General features: G+C 36.0%; 1 protein-coding gene and 1 pseudogene across 15 annotated transcripts in view; both read left to right on the forward strand.

Moving 5' to 3' along the window:
* The window catches only part of Vps54 (VPS54 subunit of GARP complex), a 203,874-nt gene that overhangs the window by 67,703 nt on the left and 115,954 nt on the right, over positions 1-20,217 (forward strand). For 12 of the 14 annotated variants that reach the window (XR_015453079.1, XR_015453080.1, XM_087216325.1 and 9 more), the window contains 4 exons: positions 12,617-12,772; positions 14,127-14,368; positions 15,635-15,713; positions 19,303-19,337. Coding sequence is in view for 12 of the 14 variants with exons in the window: in XM_087216325.1 (XP_087072451.1) it covers positions 12,637-12,772; positions 14,127-14,368; positions 15,635-15,713; positions 19,303-19,337 (492 nt within the window). In the remaining 2 variants the exon portion in view is untranslated. The remainder of the gene's footprint in view (positions 1-12,616; positions 12,773-14,126; positions 14,369-15,634; positions 15,714-19,302; positions 19,338-20,217) is intronic. The other 2 variants (XM_087216326.1, XM_021262549.2) reach the window with 1 other exon arrangement.
* Positions 15,826-19,277, forward strand: LOC147826924 (large ribosomal subunit protein eL21 pseudogene; annotated as a pseudogene). Its single transcript, XR_015453081.1, has one exon. The product of XR_015453081.1 is annotated as a large ribosomal subunit protein eL21 pseudogene (transcript).

Genomic DNA, 20,217 nt, shown 5'->3' on the forward strand with positions numbered 1-20,217 from the left:
TCAAAGAATCCTAGAATTAATAGCACAGATTAGTGAAGCAGGATACAAACTCAGCACTTGAAAATCAGTAGTGTTCCGGTACACAATAATAAACTCACCAAGAGAAAAATTAGGGAAAAATACCTTTCACAGTAGCACCAAGAAAAATGAAATACTTAAGAATTAAAGTAACCAAGGAAATGAAAAACCTCTACAATGAAAACTGAAGTACTCTGAAAAAGGAGTTTGAAGAGGATATCAGAAAATGAAAGGATATCCCCTATTCCTGGATAGGCAGAACCAATATAGGCAAAATGGCCCGAACTGTTAATACAAATTAATGTAATCTCAATCAAAATACTAACAGTATTTCTCACAGAACTGAAGAAAACAGTCTTAAAATTCATATGAGCCATTAAAGACCTAGAATAGTAAAAGCAATTATGGGCAACAAGGGAAATGCAGGAGAGAGCACAATCCCGGACTTCAAATTATACTACAAAGCTGCAGTGATAAAAATAGCATGGAATTGGCCAAAAAAACAGACTTGGGGATCAGTGGAACAAAACAGAGGATGAAGAAACAACTCCAGGCACACTCAGCTCCCTGATCTTTGACAAAGGGGCAAAATACAATCACTGGAGGAGAGATAGCCTCTAACAAATGGTGCTGTGAAAACTGGATATGCACACACTAAATTTTGTACTTAGACCCATAGCTCTCACCATTCACTAAAACTAAAATCAAAATGGATCAAAGATCTAAACATTAGAACAGAAACAATCTGCTGGAAGACAAAATAAGTAAAACACTTGACATAGGTGTAGGGCAAAGACTTTCTGAACAGAATCCTTGCACAAGAAATAATACCAAGAATCAACAAATGGGTTCACGTCTAATTAAAACACCTCTGCGCAGCAAAGGAAACTACCAATAAAGTGAAGAGACAATCTACAGAATGGGAAAAAAATTTTCCCAGCTGCTTATCAGACAGGATTAATATCTAGAATAAATAAAGAACTAAAAAAAAAAATTAGACCCCACAGATTTAAAGACGTAATCAAAAAATGGGCATGTGAAAAGAAGTATAAGTGGCCAGTAAATACATGAAAAAATACTCAACATTGCTGACCATTCTAGAAATGCAAGTTAAATCAAGACTGAGTTTCTATTTCACTTCAGAAAGAATGACTAACTTCAATAAATCAAATAATAACAAATGTTGGAGAGGCTGCAGGGAAAGGGAACTCTTCTTTATTGTTGGTGGGAATGTAAACTTGTATAATCACTCTGGAAATCAGTATGGAGTTTCCTTAAGAAACTGAAACTAGAAATTGCATTTGACCCAGCTTTTCCCCTTCTAGGTATCTTCTCAAAAGAGTTAAAGATATTATAGTATAGTGATACATGCATACCATATTTATAGCAGCATAAAGCATAATAGCTAAACTTTAGACTCAGCCTATATTGTATATCCATCAACAGATGAATGGATAATGAAAATGTTTTATACATAATGGAGTACTGTTCTGCCATAAAGAAGGATAAACTTGAATCATAGGAAAATGGATGCACCTTGAGACTATAATGTTAAATGAAATAAATCCGACACACAGGCTTAAATATCACATGGTTTTCTTTTAGTGAGAACCCCAATATAAGTATACTATGTTACAGGTTTTGGAAATTTGTGGACGCAGATTTTAAAGATCACTATTTACAAATAAAATACTTTACATCTCAAAACAAAAACTATTAGTAGAATCAGTAAAAATTGGGGTAAAATGTTGAAAGTAAAAAATACAGTTCAGGGCCGGGGATTTAGCTCAGTGGTTTTGCCGCCTGCTGCGCAAGCGCAAGGACCTGAGTTCGATCCCCGGTACCATAAAACAAAACAAAACAAACCAGTTCATTGCCAGGAATTAGATGTAAAGGTGGTAGAATATTATTTTACCTTGTGGCCTGAATTCGAACAAGCAATGTTTTAGATAATGCTTTTCAGTTACTCTCTAATGATGACATTTCAAAGATACAAAAAGATTCAGTTTAGATCATTAATACATAACTTTCTTGGGGTTTACTTTTTGATAAGTACTGTCCTGTTAAAAGAACCTTTCTGAGGGCCGGGGATTTAGCTCAGTGGTTTCACTGCCTGCTGCACAAGTGCAAGGACCTGAGTTCAATCCATGGTACCAAAAATACCAAAACAAAAAGAGCCTTTCTGAGATTCAACATATTGTTTTTAGCAGAAAATAGGTGAAGCAGATGCCTTTTGTAAACAAAGCTTAAACTTATCCATATTTATCAAAAGGACATTTTCAGTTAAGATAATGAAAAGATATACCTTGGTCAAATAATTGGAGGTTGGGCAGAAGAAAAATCCAGAATATATTTTGCATTATACCAGCCTTTGTGCAAATATGTCTTGGTAGACAGTGTGCTCCATTCTCTTGTAATAGAGTCAGTTTGAAAAGCGACATAAAGCTCCTTCATTATTTCATATATATTTTGTACTCTTCACAGTGTTTTGGTAACAAAAATATGGCAAAGGATACTTCTATACTTGGTTACTTACATTTTGCACCATTTAATATTTGACAAATGTGTAGTTTCTTTTTTCCAAAATTTTATTGTTAAAAATGTAACAAATATAGAAAACAAAATAAAAAAACATACTTATATAGATTGTTTTAGGGGTTTTTTTGGTACCAGGGATCGAACTTGGGACTTTGCGCTTGCGCGGCAGGTAGCGGAACCACTGAGCTAAATCCCCAGTCCCTATAGACTGTTTTAAACATTTTACTACATTTGCTTTGTCTATACTTTTTGCTGAATCATTCCATAGTCAGTTGCAGGTGATGGTATCATATTTCACTTCTGAATACTTAAAATTTTTTACTTATTTTCTTTTACTTTTGTTATTCTTGTGCTAAGTGTAAAGACATTTCTCATAGAATCAATGTCATTAATTCCCTAAGAAAATTAAAGATTCCAAAATACTATCTAATAATATAATCCATAGTCAACAATTCCCAGTTGTACCAAGAATATATTAAAGTCAGTTTTGTTTTGTTTTTTTGAACCAGGATTCAGTCAAGCCTAACAAATTTGCTTTAGTTGCTGCCTCTTTATTTTAATCTAGAATAATTTTGTACCTTGGTATAATGACTAACTGATCCAATTTTCCTGTAGAATGTCTCATGTTCTTAATTTGTTAAAACAACTAAGTGACTAAGGCTAGCTTTCTTTCTTTCTTTCTTTTTTTCTTAAATTCTTTTATTGGTACATTTTAGGTATGCAACACATTTACATTTCTCATTGGGAACTTGTACCTTTACATGATGCATTTTGGTTCTTTTTTTTTTTGGTACTGGGGATCGAACTCGGGTCCTTGTGCTTGTGCAACAGGCGACGAAACCACTGAGCTAAATCCCCGGCCCATGGTTCTTATTTTTTCCCCATTCCTAACCCTCCCTTCACCTCCACCCTTCCCTGTTTACAAAGACTTTATTTCCATTTTTTCCATTTCTCATCATTTTTCCTTTCCCTTCTTTCCTTTCCCCTGCCCCTCCCACTATCTCTACCCCTTTGGACCTTTTCTTCCTATTTTGCATTATCAATTATTCATTCTAATCATTGGTACATTTTAGGTATACAATATAATGACATTCATCATTGGAAATTTGCACATTTACATAATCAATCTTGGTTCTTATTTTTCACCCTTGCCCAGCCCTCCCTTCAACCCTTCCATTCCTCGCTATTTACAAAGATTTTGTTCCTAGTTTTCCATTTTCTCATATTAATTCCATTCCCTTCTTTCCTTTCCCCTACCCCTCCCACTTCCTTCCCCTTTGCCCCTTTTTTTCCTATTTCACATTACCTATTATACATTTAGTCCTTATTTACACTTTCAGTTTCTCACACCAGAGAAACTGTTCAGAATTTATACATGTGTGTCCTATTTATTTCACTTAAGAGTATCGCCTCAATCTGCATCCACTTAGCTATAAATGTCTCTAATTTCTCATTTTTTATGGCTGAGTAGTACTCCATTTTATAAAAAAAACCCCACATTTTCTTTATCCAGTCTCCAGTTGATGGGCATTTGGGCTGTTTCCAAGTTTTAGCTATCACAAACTGTGCTGCTATGAACATGGGTGCACATATATCACTGTGGTATGATTCTTCTAATTCTTTGAGGAAGATCCCCAGCAGGGTAGCTGGGTCAAATGAGGACTTCCAGACCTAGTTCTTTGAGGTATCTCCATACTGATTTCCACAGTGCTTGCACCAGTCTACACTCCCACCAGCAGTGAAGCAGGGTTCCCCTTTCCCCACAGCCCCACCAGCATTTGTTATTGGTTGATCTCATGATAGCAGCCATTCTTTCTGGAGTGAGGTAGAATCTCAGCGTTGTTTTCATTTGCATCTCTAGAATGATCAGTGATGTTGAACATTTTTTTCATGTATTTATTTGCTATTTCTACTTCTTTGTGTGAGAAATGTCTGTTCATTTCAGATGCCCATTTTCAAATTGGGTCTTTAAATTTGGGAGGTCTGATCTTTTTAAGTTCTTTATAGATTCGAGATAGTAGACCTTTGAGGAAAAGCAGGTGAAGATTTTTTTCCCACAGTGTGAGTTGTCTCTTCACATTGCTGGTGGTTTCTCTTGCTGTGCAGAAGCTTTTTAATAAGAAGAGATCCCACTTGTTGATTGTTTGTGCTAGTTCACGGGCAACTGAGGTTTTGGTCATAAAATCTTTTCCTACACCAATGTCTTCAAGAGTTCTACCTAACCTCTGTTCCAGACGGTTCAGCATTTCTATTTTAATATTTAGATCTTTAATCCATTTTGATTTTAGTTTAGTGCATGGTGAGAGATATAGGTCTAGTTTTAATCTTTGGCAAGTTGAAACCCAATTTTTCTAGCACCATTTATTTAAGAGGCTATCTTTCCTGCAGTGAGGGTGTTTGGCTCCTTTATCGAAGATCAGATGGCTGAGTGTGTCTGGAGTTGTTTCTGCATCTTCTAATCTGTTCCACTGGTCCTCACGTCTGTTTCTTTGCCAGTACCATGCTGTTTTTCTCACAGTAGCTTAGTAGTATAGTTTCAAGTTGGGGATTGTGATACCCCCAGCCATGTCTCTGTTACCTAGAATTGCTTTTGCTATTCTGGGTTTCTTCTTGTTCCAAATGAATTTTTGGATTGTTTTCTCAAGGTCCATGAAGTATGCTGCTGGGATCTCAATTGGAATTGCATTAAATCTATATAGCAGTTTTGGAAGTATGGCCATTTTCACTATATTAATCCTTCCTACCCAGGAGCAGGGGATGTGTGTCCATTTTCTGATATCATCTTCAATCTCTCTTTACAGAGTGCTATAGTTTTCAGAAAAGAGGTCTTTGATTTCTTTCGTTAGGTTGATTCCTAGGTATTTCAGTTTTTTGGATGCTATTGTTAAAGGAATTATTTTCTCTATTTCTCTCTCAGTGAGTCTGTTGTTCGTGTAGAGGAAAGCTATTGATTTTTGTGTGTTGACCTTGTATCCAGCTACTTTACTGAATTTGGTTAAGTCTAGAAGATTTTTGGTGGAGTTCTTGGGGTCTTCTATATAGACTATCATGTCATCTGCAAATAATGACAGTTTGACTTCTTCATTTCCTATCTTTATTCCTTTTATTTCTTTCTCTTGTCTAATTGCCGTGGCTAATGTTCCCAAAACTATATTGAACAAGAGTGGTGATAATGGACATCCTTGTCCTGTTCCTGATTTTAGTGTGAAGGATTTCAGTTTTTGACCATTTAATATGATACTGGCTGTTGGTTTTTCATAGATGTCTTTTATCAGTTTGAGGTAGAGACCATCTATTCCAACTTTTTGTAGGGTTTTTATCATAAATGCATGTTGGATTTTGTCAAATGCTTTTTCTGCATCTATGGAGATAATCATATGGTTGTTGTCCTTAGCTCTATTGCTATAGTGTATTACATTGATTGATTTGCATATGTTGAACCATCCCTGCATCCCTGGGATGAATCCCACTTGATCAGGGTGTATGATCTTCTTGATGGTCTTCTGCATTCTGTTTGCCAGCATCTTATTAAGGATTTTTGCATCTATGTTCATTAGTGAGATTGGCCTATAGTTCTCTTTTTCAGTTGGGTCTTTCTCTGCTTTAGGGATCAAGGTGATGCTTGCTTCCAGGAATGAATTTGGGAGTATTGCTTCCCTTTCAATTTCATTGAAGAGTTTAAACAGTAGTGGCAGCAGTTCCTCTCTAAATGTCTTGTAGAATTCAGCAGTGAAGCCATCAGGGCCCGGGCTTTTCTTGGTGATAAGTTTTTAATTACATTTTCAATTTCATTGGTTGATATTGGGTTGTTCAGAATTTTTAGGTCTTCTTTCAACTTTGGGAATTCATATCTAGGAATCTGTCCATTTCTTCTGTGTTTTCCATCTTATTGGCGTATAGGTTCTGGAAGTAGGTATTGATGATCCTCTGGATTTCTGCTGGGTTCATTGTAATTTCACTCTTTTCATTCCTAATTGCATGGATTTGGGCCTTTTCTTTCCTTTTTCTGATAAGTTTGGCTAAGGGTTTTTCAATTTTTTTGATTCTTTCGAAGAACCAACTCTTGGCTTCATTGATTTTTTTGTGTCGTTCTCTTAGTCTCCATTACATTGATTTCTCCTCTGATCTTTATAATTTCCTCCCTTGTATGAGCTCTGGGGTTGTCCTGCTCTTCTTTTTCTAGAAGCTTGAGGTTCAGCATCAGGTTGTTTAATTGAGCTTGTTCTGTTTTCCTAATATGCATATTCACTGCTATGAATTTCCCTCATTAGACTGCTTTCATTGTGTTCCATAGATTCTGATATGTTGTATTGTCATTGTCATTTAATTGAAGGAACTGTCTGATTTCTTCTTTAATTTCCTCTGTGACCCATTGGTTATTCAGAAGTGTGTTGTTCAATTTCCACGTGTTTATGAAATTTTTCCAGTTTCTTTTGCTATGGATCTCTAATTTAATTGCACTGTGGTCTAATAATATACAGGGGATTACTTCAGTTCCTTTTCACTTACTCAAACATGTTCTATGCACGAGTATGTGGTCTTTTTTTGAGAATTACCCATGTGCAGCTGAGAAGAATGTGTATTCTGATTTTGTGGGGTGGAAGACTGTAAACATCTGTTAAGTTCATTTGTTCAAGAGTTCGATTGAGTTCTAGTATTTCATTACTTATTTTTTGTCTAGTTGATCTATCTATTTGTGACAGTGGGGTGTTGAGGTCCTCCACTGCAATTGTATTAGTGCATGTATGACTTTTCATGTCCGTAAGTATTTGTTTTATATAGTTGGGTGCACTAGTGTTTGGTGCATAGATATTTATGATTGTCATCTCTTCTTGTTGGATTGTTCCCTTTACAAGGATGTAGTGTCCTTCTTTGTCTCTCTTAATCAGTGTTGGTTTAAAATCTATTTGATCTGCAAAGAGGATAGCTATTACTGCTTTTTGGGGGATTCCTGTCTCATGGAGTATTGTTTTCCACCCAACTTTCAGTCTATGAGTTTCTTTTTGAATTAAGTGTGTTTCTTGTATGTAGCATATTGTTGGATTTTGCTTCTTGACCCATTCTCCAGTCTATTTCGTTTGATTGGTGAATTGAGACCATTAACATTAATGGTTATAACTGAAACATATTGACTTATCATTGCCATGACTTTTTGTTGGGTTCTCCCCCTTTACATTTAATTTCTTGTCTTGCCAGATGGGTTCATTCTGCTTTGCTTCCTGGGCTTGTGATCCTTAATGTCTGTTCCTAGGATATTGCATAAAATTTTTTGGAGTGCTGGTTTGGTATTCACGAAGTTCCTAAGGTGCTCTTGGTCATGAAAGTATCTTATTTCTCCATCAATTTTGAAAGATAGTTTTTCAGTGTACATCAATCTGGGTTGGAGGCTGTTTTCTTTTAGGTCTTGGAATATGTCACTCCAAGCTCTTCTTGCCTTGCTGGTTTGTGTAGAGAAGTCTGCTGTGATTCTGTTGGACTTTCCTTTGTATGTGATTTGTTTCTTTTCTCTAACTGCTTGTAGAACTTTCTTCTTCTATTGAGTTTCTGAAATCTTAACAGTTATATGCCTATGTGTAAATTTTTTTTGATCAAGGCTATTTGGAGTCCTATATGCCTCACTTATCTGTATATCAAGTTCTATTTCCCTGCTTGGGAAGTTTTCTGCCATTACTTCTGTGAAGAGGTTTTTTTTAAATGTTGTCTGCACTCTCTCCTGTTTCTTCTTTGACTCTAATCAGTCTTATGTTATTCTTCTTTGCATTGTCTAGCAGCTGCTGGATTGATTTCTCGTGTTCCCTTACAATTTTGAAGCAATTTTTCTTTTCCTGGTCATTAATTGCAATCTTATCTTCTTTATCTGAAATTCTGTCCTCACATTGGCTCATTCTGCTGTGTAGACTTTCAGTGGAGTTTTTCATCTCCTGGAAATCTGTTTGCATCTGTTTTATGGATTCCATTTGTTTCTTATGTTGGGATTCCATCATGTTCCTCAGCTCCTCTGTAGATTTATTAATCATGTCTTGCACTAGGAGCACAATCTCTGCTGTTATCTGAGAAATTATTTCTGATTTCATTTTTTTCAGATCCCCTTTTGTTGCCAGTTCAGTGGGTTCAGGTGGTTGAGTATCAGGATGTTCCATCTCATTTCCCTTTGGGATTGCTGTAGGTGATCTGGGAGTCTGGTTTTGAGACTTATTTTCTTGTCTTCTCATTTTGACCAGGGGTAGGGGGGTGTGTGTTGTTGGCACCCAGATGGCTCACCTCCTCTGAGCTAGGAGAGGTGGGACGGGCCACGAGCGGCAGGACGCAGGTCGCCTGGAAGCCCCTTCTTCTGGGCCGGGAACGGCAGGAGGGATGGTGGCCCAGAAGCCCCTTCCTCTGGACCAGGAGCAGTGGGACTGGGATGGCAGCTCAGAAGCCCCGACCTCTGGGCCAGGAGTGGCAGGTCGGATGGCACCCTGGAAGCCCCTTCCTCTGGGCCAGGAGTGGAGGGCTCGAAGGTGCCCCAGAAGCCCTTTCCTCTGGACCAGGTGCAGTTGGACAACGGCTCAGAAGCCCCTACCTCTGGGCCGGGAGTGGTGGGAGGGACAGCAGCCCAAAAGCCCTTTCCTCTGGGCTGGGCATGGGCTGGATGGTGGCCCAGAAGCCGCTTCCTCTGGACCAGGAGCAGTGGGCCAGGCTAGCTTTCTTGTAGAATGTCTCATGTTCTTAATTTGTATGATTGTTTCCTCATGTTATTATTTAAACCTTATTCTTATTTCTCTTTCTTTCTTTCTTTCTTTCTTTCTTTCTTTCTTTCTTTCTTTCTTTCTTTCTTTCTTTCTTTCTTTCTTTCTTTCTTCTTTCGGTACTGGGGATTGAACTCGGGTCCTTGTGCTTGTGCAGCAGGCGGCGAAACCACTGAGCTAAATCCCTGGCCCTCTCTCTGTTTCTTTTAAACTTAAAGGTAGGTCTATAGCAGATAGGTCTGTAACCTTTCCTTCACAGACTCTTTTCTTTTTTAAAAATTAATTTTATTGGTATACTTTTGATATATAGAATAATCATATTCATCACATGGAATTTTTACCTGAACATGACATATCTTGATTCTTCTCTTTTTCCACATACCCATACCCTCCTTTCAACCCTTCTTCCCATTTATAAAACCTTTATTTCAGTTTTTTCCTTTTGTTCTTTTTATCCTTTTCCCTTCCTTCCATTCCCTTCCCCCCTACCTTGTTCTCCTGCATGTTTGAACATTTTCTGCCTACTTCCCAATATCTATCATCTATTTGGGTCCATATTTACCCTTTCAATTTTTCACACAAGAAACACAATGCAGTATTTAAATATGTGTATCCGATTTATTTCACTTAAAATTATATTCTCAAGGTGCACCCATTTACCTAAAAATGTCTCAAGTTTATCCTTCTTTTTGGCGGTGTAGTACTCCATTGTATATAAAAACCACACTTTCTTTATCCATTCATCTGTTCATAGACATGTGGGCTGTTTCCAAGATTTAGGTATTACAAATTATGCAGCTATAAATGTAAGTGTGCATAAGTTGCTGTGGTATGATGCTTTTAATTCTTTCAGGTAGATAACAAGAAGGGGAATAGCTGGGTCAAATGGAACCTCTAGTTTTACTTTTTTGAGGAATCTCCATGATGATTTCCATATTGGTTGTACCAATTTACATTGTCACCAACAGTGGACAAGGGTTCCTTTTTACCCACAGCCTTGCCATCATTTGTTATTGGTTGAATTCTTGATGATAGCTATTCTTTCTGGAATGAGATGGAATCTAAGTGTTTTAATTTTCATTTCTTGAATGACCAATGATGTTGAAAATTTTTTCATATATTTATTAGCTGTTTGTACTTCTTCATCTGAGAAGTATGTATTCATTTCAGATGCTCATTTTTGGATTGAGTCATTGAATTTGGGGGAGTCTGATTTTTTGGGGGGAGTACTGGGAATCAAACTCAGGACCTTGTGCTTGCCAGGTAGGTGCGGCACCACTGAGCTAAATCCCTAGCCCCCAAATTTTTGGGACTGGGGTCTCACTGAATTGCCCGTGCTGGTTTTGAACTTGCGATCCCCTGTTTGCCTTTTTTTGAGACAGGGTCTTGCTATGCAGTTTAGGCTGGCCATGAATGCACTACATAGCCCAGGGTGGCTTTGAAGTCTCAGCCGTACTACCTCAGCCTCCCCATTGCTGGGATCACAGACGTGCACCATCAAGCCTGGCGAGTCTGACTTTTTGAGTTCTTTTATATTCTAGATATTATCCTTTGTCTGAGGAAAAGCTGGTAAAAAAACTTTCCATTCTATGGAATTTCTCGTCACTGTGTTGGTGGTTTCTTTTGCTGTGCAAAAGCTTTTTAATATGATGTGATCCCAGTTGTTGATTCTTTGTAATATTTCCTGTAGTATCGGCGTTTTGTTCATAAAGTCTTCGCCTATACCTATGCATAGACTCTTTTATTAACACCTGCCTTCTTCTTTCCCTCCCTTCCTTTCTTTCTCTTTCCTTCCTTGTACTGGGGATTGACCATGGGTTTTGTGTGTGCTGGGCAAGGACTGCACCACTGCTGAGCTTTAACCCCAGTTATTTTTGTTTGTTTGTTTTGTTTTGTTTTAATTTTATTTTGAGACAGTCTGAGTTACCCAGGCTGGCCTCAAACTTGCATTCCTTTTGCCTCAGCCTCTTGAGTAGCTGGGATTACAGGTATGTGCTAGTATGTCCCCCAACAGCAGCTTGTTTAAGTAAATGGTATAATTGGTTGTGTTTCCTTTGCATTGAAGGTACTGAGATTAGATATGCAAGAAAATCTGGAAAATGTTAAATTTAGCTTTTTAGCAAACTAGAAAGAAGGTAGAGTGGATGAGCTGTTTGTCCTGGATACTAACCTTATAGATCATTTCCTTACTTCCCACTCTTATTTTCCTATTCACTTGATTTCCCAGCCTGGCTTTTTTTTTTTTTTTTTTTTTTTTTAAAAAAACCAAGCTTGCTAACTATGTACATTTTCTGCATCTTGCTGTACTTATCTTTAGGATGAGAGAACTTAGACTAGGTGATCTCTACATATTTCATTAGTAAAATAATAGAGTTTCTTCAGTATCCAATTTTAGTATTACTTCATTTATAAAGTCTTTATAAAGTCTGATACTGTAAACTTATTTATTTTGTTTAGCCCCACAAATTCTTTCAGCACTTACTAAAAATGTAAACATAGGTCAATATGTATTTTACTCATGTTTGTCTTTATGGTTTAATGCAATTGTAAGTCTTTTGAAGAATGGCACTTCTTTTCTAATTTCATTACAATGATTTTAAATCGTTAATTACTATGGGCAGTCATGTATTAAAAAATAATTATAATAGCTAACATCTGTGAACACTAACATTGAGGCAGGCATTATTTTAAATGTTTTACATATATCAGTTCCTATAATTATTAAGATAGTTATGAGATAGCATCTTTTTTCATCTCCATTTTACTGATAAAGGCACACAAAGTTATGTAAATTTCCCCATGGTTATGCAGTTGGTGAGTAAAGATGAGATATGAACCCAGGCAGACATACTTCAAAAACTTATGAATTGGGCCGGCGATTTAGCTCAGTGGTTCCGCCGCCTGCCTTGCAAGCGCAAGGACCTGAGTTTGATCCCCGGTACCAAAAAAAAAACCAACTTATGAATTATTACTGTATATTTGTTGAATGAATGGAGTGTTTCATTTTTAATATATACTTGTTGGATGGAGTATTTCATTTTTAATATATGGTGTACAGGATTGTTATCTGTACTTTGGATAAAAGACTGAGGATATTTAATTGTGGTAAGAATTTTTAACAACCAGGGACAAATAACTTTCATAGCAAACTAAATATTATGAGTAGCTTTCACAATTAACAGCAAACATTCAAATTCCATACCTATACTTTGAAGGATTTTTAAAAAGCCTTCTGGTTTTGAAAGAAAATTAGTAATGTGCATAATACTGATAGATGGATTTTGGTTCATATAACGTGTCTTAATTAGTATGTGTTTCTTACTCATTTTTAGCTGAGTGGTGATTTTATGCAATGGCTTCAAGCCACAGTTCTTCACCAGTGCCTCAAAGAAGCAGCAGTGATGTGTTCTTTAAAAAGGAGGTAGAGTCAGCAAAACACATTCGACCTGTGCAGTCACTGCCAGATGTGTGTCCCAAGGAACCCACAGGTAATGCTTTGTTTCTTAGCATTTTTACTGTTGATTTGTGTTATCTTTAGTCAAGTTTCATAAACTGACCTTAAAATAGTAAATTTTACAATGTTAAAAATAAAGAGAAATAATTTGGAAATAAGTTAATTGGGAAATTGGAACATAGCTTTTTTATGCATTTCTATAAAAGAAGTGACTTATATAAGCTGAAAAAGTATTGAAAAAGAAGGTACAGATTGAAAGATGTTCAGTTAAAACATAGTATTGTCAGTCCTTCTTGCTTGCAGATTCTAGTCATTACAGATTCTCCTGTTTGTAACCCCCAAATCATTACTCATATTCTTTTGTGCTCATTTGTGGACCCATGCAGAGCAGCAAAATTTTTGTGTTGTTTGACCACGTATTCTCATCTGTGATTGCATAAGCAGTTCTCTGCCTTCTTGTTTCAGTTCTTATTCTGTGAAAATGTCCTTTTTGTGATCTGTTTAGTCCCACATGTTTTACGTGTTTGTGCTTTTTGTGGGTGATTTTGCTATTTAAAATGGCCCCCAAGCATAGTGCTGAAGTTCTGTATTGTATTCCTAAATGCAAGAAAGCTGTGATGTGCCTTATGGAGAAAATCCATGTGTGGAATAAGTATTGTTCAGGCATGGATTATGATGCTGTTAGCCATGAGTTCAATGTTAATAAATCAGCGCTACACAGAAAATAAGGTGTCTTTAAACAGAAACATACACAAAATAGTTATCTGTTGATTGTTGAAAATGTAATCTGAAGCTCACAAGAACATTACTATTTACTTCATTTAGGAGCAGTTAGTCAGTACTATATTTCCTGATTGTTCACAGTGACGTTATAGAACAAAACTGCTACAAATAACGAGAATTGAGAGTCTGTTTTTCTTTTCTCTATGGTTAATGCAATAGACTGTAGTTTTTCTTTTCTCTCTGGTTAATGCCACCTGAGTACAAGCCAAAGGATATTTGAACCAGGAGTGCCCACCATAATGCAGTTTTAAAAGAAGGCCACTTCTAAAAAATGTGGTGTATTTTTGTTTTTTGAAAAGAATGATAGAGAAATTGTACATTTAATAAAGGAATTAATGAAAAGATTTTCTGTATATCCACCCCAGCTGACAACTGCTGCTCTCAGATTTTGCATATCCTTTACCATGTTCAAGTTTTTCATTCCTTTAACAATTGATGGTGGAAGATGAAGTTTATTGATCAGATTGATTTTTATTAATAATTTACCATGGAAGAAAGAGTTTGATTGGTTTGGGTAAAACAGAATCTACACATTTGTATTTTTCTAGAATGTACTTATAAACATAGAATCAACTTACAGAATTCTCCTTTTTACTTTTTTGCAGGTGATTCAAGTAGTTTATGTGTTGCCCCATCTCTAGTTACAGATCAACATAGATGGACTATATATCATTCCAAAGTAAATCTCCCAGCAGCATTAAATGATCCTAGATTAGCAAAAAGAGAATCGGACTTCTTCACAAAAACATGGGGATTGGACTTTGTAGATACAGAAGTCATACCTTCATACTACCTCCCACAGATCAGCAAGGAACATTTTACAGCATATCAACAGGAAATCTCTCAGGTAATACTGAATGTTGAAATTTGTTAAGTCAGGTGAATAGTAATATAAATATTTTTAGTTTGATTGGGTGTAGACTTTTGATGAATAATTTTTGACCAACCTATGGTATTCTTTTTTATTCAAACAAATTCTAATATCCTGGGTTGTTTAATTCTTTCCTTAGATAATATATTTCTCTTTCTGTAGTGATTTTTCAGAATTACACATTCCTATTAGTACTAAGATTCAATAAGAAACATACCCTACCTACCAAGAATAAAAGTAGTTCTGTTAGTCCTATAAAGCCCAGATGACTTCTGAGATTTGAGAAATTAGTAGAGTAGAACTGTTTCTATTTCTCTCATTTATCACAATCTAATGAGCATTCTCTCTGTAGCTCATAGCCTTAATATATCCAGATATGATTGTAACTCAATCTGTTACTTTAAACTCAGTCTGAAAGCAAGAGCTAGTATAGTTCTCCATTTGAGATGGCTTATTCATTCATATTTAGATTTTTAGTGAGTAGCTATTATCAAATAATCCTAGTTAGAGTTTCTTTTTTAAAAAGTTGAAGTGGTACAGGAGATATATATTAATTACATATGTACACATATGTGTACTTTATGTACAGACATATGCGTATATATATATATATGATTCTTTTTTGTTGTTCTTGTTTTGTTTTTGTTTTTGTAACAGGGTGTCACTGTGTTGCCCAGGCTGACCTTGAACTCCTAGGCTCAAGCAGTCCTCCTGCCTCAGCCTCACAGATAGCTAAGACTGCAGGTGCAGTCCATTGTGCCTGGCTCAATACTTATTTATATTTTTATAACTATTGCCTCTTATGCTTTCTCATTCACAAGCCTGATTTGAATTTAGCTGATTTTACTTTACTTGATTACATTGGTCTTTTTATGATTTAGAGATAGGCTGAATATGGTTATACTATTGGCATTAACATTATTCAGTATCTGATTCATTTTTAGTACTAGCAGATATTTTTATACAGAACCACAAATTACAAACTAAAACTAGATACCACCACATATCTATTAGAATGGGAAAAAATCTTTTGTATATATAGATCTTAGAATGTTATCTGGTTCATTAAGCACACTTGTTATTTATATTTAAATTCAGAAGGCTAGTGATTTAATATTAAAATTATGGAAGTAATATGACATATTTTTATGTTCTTTAGTGAAACATTTAGATGCTTAGAATACTCATATTTCTATTTAACATTGATCGTGTTACCTATTTAACTGTTCTTTTTTTAATTAGAGAGAGAAGATTCATGAGAGATGCAAGAATATTTGTCCTCCTAAAGATACCTTTGACAGGACTCTTTTACACACTCATGGTATGAATATGTATTATTGTAGATAATAAAGCATAATATTCATATTAATGAGCAATTTTAATTTTTAAATTTTATATGCTGTTATGTATAATTTTTATTTCTAATAACAATTTTAGAGCCTACTATATTTTTAAAGCTTTTAAGAGAAAAATCATAGGTTGGACAGTAGTGTAATCCTTCAGCTTGACAAATATTTAATACTTTGGTGTTTGGTACTTTGTAATTAAAAATAAAGAAGTAGTAGTCTTGGTTCTCAAGGAGCTGATGGCCTCTTGAGTAGGGTTAAAGAAATAAACCAGTAATTACATCACTGTGTATTAAACAGTAAGTTCAGTGTGGTAAGGATGTACACATAGCATTCCTAACCAACTTCTAGAAATCTTCCCAGGGTTGATGAAGTGCCGTGTTATAGACTAGTGTGAAAATTTATGCAAGAGAAAAGGTATTCCAGGAAAAGTGAACAGTTTATAGAAAGCCATCAAGTCAAGCAAGAACTCCCAAAACTACTTAGGAGTTCAAAGAATTCCAAGAGTCTAGTATATTAGCTCTCCTGAGAGTAAGAGATGAAGCTGACACTATACCCAGGGATTATCTGATCATTAAAGAGCCTTGTATTCCATGCTAAGGAATTTTATTTTTTCTAAAGGCAGTACAGAGTTACTGCCCTCCCCCCTCCCTCTTTCTGCAGTACTGGGGATTGAAGCCAGAGTCTTTGTACTGAGCTATATCCCCAGCCCTCCTTTAGTTTTTTTTATTTAGAGACAAGATCTCCCTAAGTTGCCCAGACTGGGCTCAAACTTGTGATCCTTGTGCCACAGCCTCCCAGAGTGCTAGGATTATAGCCATACACTACCAAGCCTAGGTTAGGCATAAGTTTTAATGACCAATTTGGTAATAGAGTAAGATGATTTACAAATGACTCCCAGTTTCTTGCTTGGGTGTTGAGAGGTGTGATTCAGTCAGAGGGGCAGAATAGAAGGACAAATTTTGGAGCAGATGGAGACCAGTTTAATTGCAGGTTTATAGTCAGGTTAGCAACCTAGAGCTCAGGAAAGAGAAATATAGACTGATATGTATAGGTATGGTAAACATTATCATAGATCATATGCTAGACAGTGGCATGGTAGTTGAATCCAAGGACATGAATGGGATTGCCCAAGGGAGATGTGAATACTTAGAAGAAAAGGACAGATGATAGAACTCTATGATCACATTTAAGGGATAAAGAGAGAATTCCACCTTAGAAGTGAAAAGTAGTGAGATTTTCAGAGAAAAATGATTAGTTTACAGTGTTAGAATACTTTGTGGTGAATCACTTTGCACACTGAAGTCTCTGAGGATTTGTCCGTTAAGAGATCTTAGGGAGAGTATTTAGATTGGAGTAGTGGTTATGGAAACCTCGGTGCTGCATTGAATACAAGAGAAAGAAATATAGATTACTTGTAGGGATGTGACTTGAAGATTACAGTGTGTTGGCTAGAGAGTACAGTGTGGAAGAATGTGTTTTCATGGCCAGGAATAGATGATGCAACAGAGGTACATATTTACCTAACCCTGAGCATGAGTACTTTGTTGCATTTTGCACCTGAGTTGGCTGCCTTGCTTCAGCCTAGTTTTCAACCTGTGCTTCATCTTTTCCTTTTTGTCACTGTTGTTCTTTTTTTTATTCTTTTTCTTCAAGTGGAAGAGAACTGAACTTATTTATATGCAGAGATTAAAATAATTAGTAAAAAGAAAGAGTTTGAAAGATACAGAGTTCACAGAAAAGGTAGGAGGGAACAGAGGCCAAGTTATAGAAAGGTTAATTTTGTAAAGGACTGGAAGTAACTTATGTAAGACTGGATTGGCAGGATTGAAGGTAAAGCAGGTTCATTTATAGATAAATCTGTAGGTGATATAAATTAAGGTGTCTGAAAAGAAAATTGATATGGAATATAGAAGTCTTTGATCATAAGAAACTCTGGATGGGATAGGATGTATTTTAAACAATCAAAACAGTATTTCTGTTTTAGAATTTAATTCATTTTCTAATTTAATTATTATTATTTTTTTTGGTACCGGGATTGGACTTGGGACCTTGCGCTTGCAAAGCAGGTGCCAGAACCACTGAGTTAAATACCCGGCCCCTTAACTTAATTCTTAATATATAATACTTAATTTCACCAAAATTTAAGAAGACCATCTTTCTATATTATTAAAAAAAAAAAAAGAGTTGAAGCTGGGTGTGATGTCACACCCCTGTAATCCCAGCACTCTGGGATGCTGAGGCAGGAGGATCCAAGGTTAAGTCCAGCCTGGGCAATTTAACAATTTATTGAGACCCTGTCTCAAAATCAAGAACAGGAAAAAAAGTGGAGATGTAGCTCAATGAGAAGGCCCTGAGTTTAGTTCCCAGACCTGCAAAGATAGATAAAAATTGAAAAAAATTAAACAACAAAGATTTGAAATGGCCTTTCAGCCGGAACCACCATCTTCCAGTAATTTGCCAAAATGACGAACACAAAGGGAAAGAGAAGGGAAACCCAGTATATGTTCTCTAGGCCTTTTAGAAAACATGGGGTTGTCCCTTTGTCCACATACATAAGAATCTACAAAAAGGGTGATATTGTAGACGTCAAGGGAATGGGTACTGTTCAAAAAGGAATGCCACACAAATGTTACCATGGCAAAACTGGAAGAATCTACAATGTTACCCAGCATGCTGTTGGCATTGTTGTAAACAAGCAAGTTAAGGGCAAGATACTTGCCAAGAGGATTAATGTGCGTATTAAGCATATTAAACACTCAAAGAGTCGAGATAGCTTCCTGAAACGGGTCAAGGAAAATGATCAGAAAAAGAAGGAAGCCAAAGAGAAAGGTACCTGGGTTCAACTGAAGCACCAGTCTTCCCCACTCAGAGAAGCACACTTTGTGAGAACCAATGGGAAGGAGCCCGAGTGAGTTGTTGGAACCTATTCCCTATGAATTCATGGCATAAGCTGGGGATGTAGCTCTGCCATGCAGCACCTAATTAGCAGCTGAATGCCCTAATGTCTACTTCAAAATAAAAAATCATCCTGTGTTGTAAGGATGGTTTTCTTAATTGAACAGGTGTGTGGTGCCTTTACCTCAGAGAAACAAATATTTGGAGTAGATTCTCATTATACCCAGTTAATTGTGTCAGGTCTTTACCCTTTAGTGTTTTTCTTGCTGAAAGATGTGAGGTATTGTACAGATGTATACCTAAATGGCCAAATATTTATGAAATACTTATATTGGCTTGATCCTCTAAATCACCTTGGGGACAAAATGTATCAAAATAAATGGAAGTCAGTATATGGCATTTCAGTTAAATAAATTGTTTAAATCACCAGAAAAATGATTTGATATGTATTTGTTGTTTTATTGCTACCAAACAATTGATTAAAATTATTTGAAACATGTTTTATTTTATCCTTTACTTATTACTGTACACACAGTGAGTGGATTGGTGGATACATGATGAAGGAAAAAACTTAAGTCATTTTGTTGTGACCTAGTACTGTACTGAATGTATTTTATGGAGCTATAATTAAAGCAAGTTTAAAAAATCATGTTTTTCTTTTTGTAGATAAATCCAGGACAGATCTGGATCAAGTACCTAAGGTAACAAAGCTTAAAAATGAGAATACTCTTCTTTAATATTTGGCCTTTAATTTTGTCTTATAAATTTTCATTTGACTGTTCACATTTGGGCCACTTTACCTCTTCTGAGGCTTTGTTGTATCACCTTTCTTTTTCTTTTTTAAGTGAAAAAATAATTGGCAAATTAAAATTGCATATGTTTAATATTCTTTCTCTTTTGTATTGTCATTCTCTTTCTCATCACTGAAACGTATGCTTAAGCCTGTTCTGAAAAAGAATTTTATTGATTTTACTACCCCTTAAAATTATTAAAAGATATTTTCTTTGTATGAAAAATGTTGTAGAGTTGTATAATACATGCATTTTTTGCTAGGAAGGGAGTCCATTGTATTCATCAGATTCTCAAAGAGGTCTGCAACAATTGCTCTTTAGGATGAGAAAGAAACGGAAAACTGAGAGGGAGATCATTTTCAAAATTCTTTGATGTGTACAAAATAAAATTCATACTGTCATTTAAAGTCTTTCATGATTTGCTTCTATCATAGTCACACTTCTAACTTTTGCCTATTAAAAATAGCTTTATACATTTTTTACTTTGGCCACATTGGCTTTTGCTGGTGTAATGGTCTACTTGCACTGTTCCCTCAGCCTGGAGGACTTTTTGGTCATCTTCCCTTGTGTAACGCTTTGCAAGTTTCTGCTACCATGGCAACTTTGCATGTACAAGAGTACTGTATACTTTTTTTCCCTAGCTGAAGATGACTGGTCCCTTTGCCAGATTTCCATAATGTTTTATCTCGGAACTCTCTCCTCTCCTCCACCCAAGGCATTTGTCACTTCTTCCCTTGCAAGATTTTACATAATTGTCTCTCTGTATCCACAGAGAATTGGTTCCAGAGCA

This window comes from Heterocephalus glaber, unplaced genomic scaffold (assembly GCF_053883595.1).
Source record: "Heterocephalus glaber isolate CG9 unplaced genomic scaffold, H.glaber_assembly_v1.0 deba00001457, whole genome shotgun sequence".
NCBI classification, from domain to species: Eukaryota; Metazoa; Chordata; class Mammalia; order Rodentia; family Bathyergidae; genus Heterocephalus; species Heterocephalus glaber.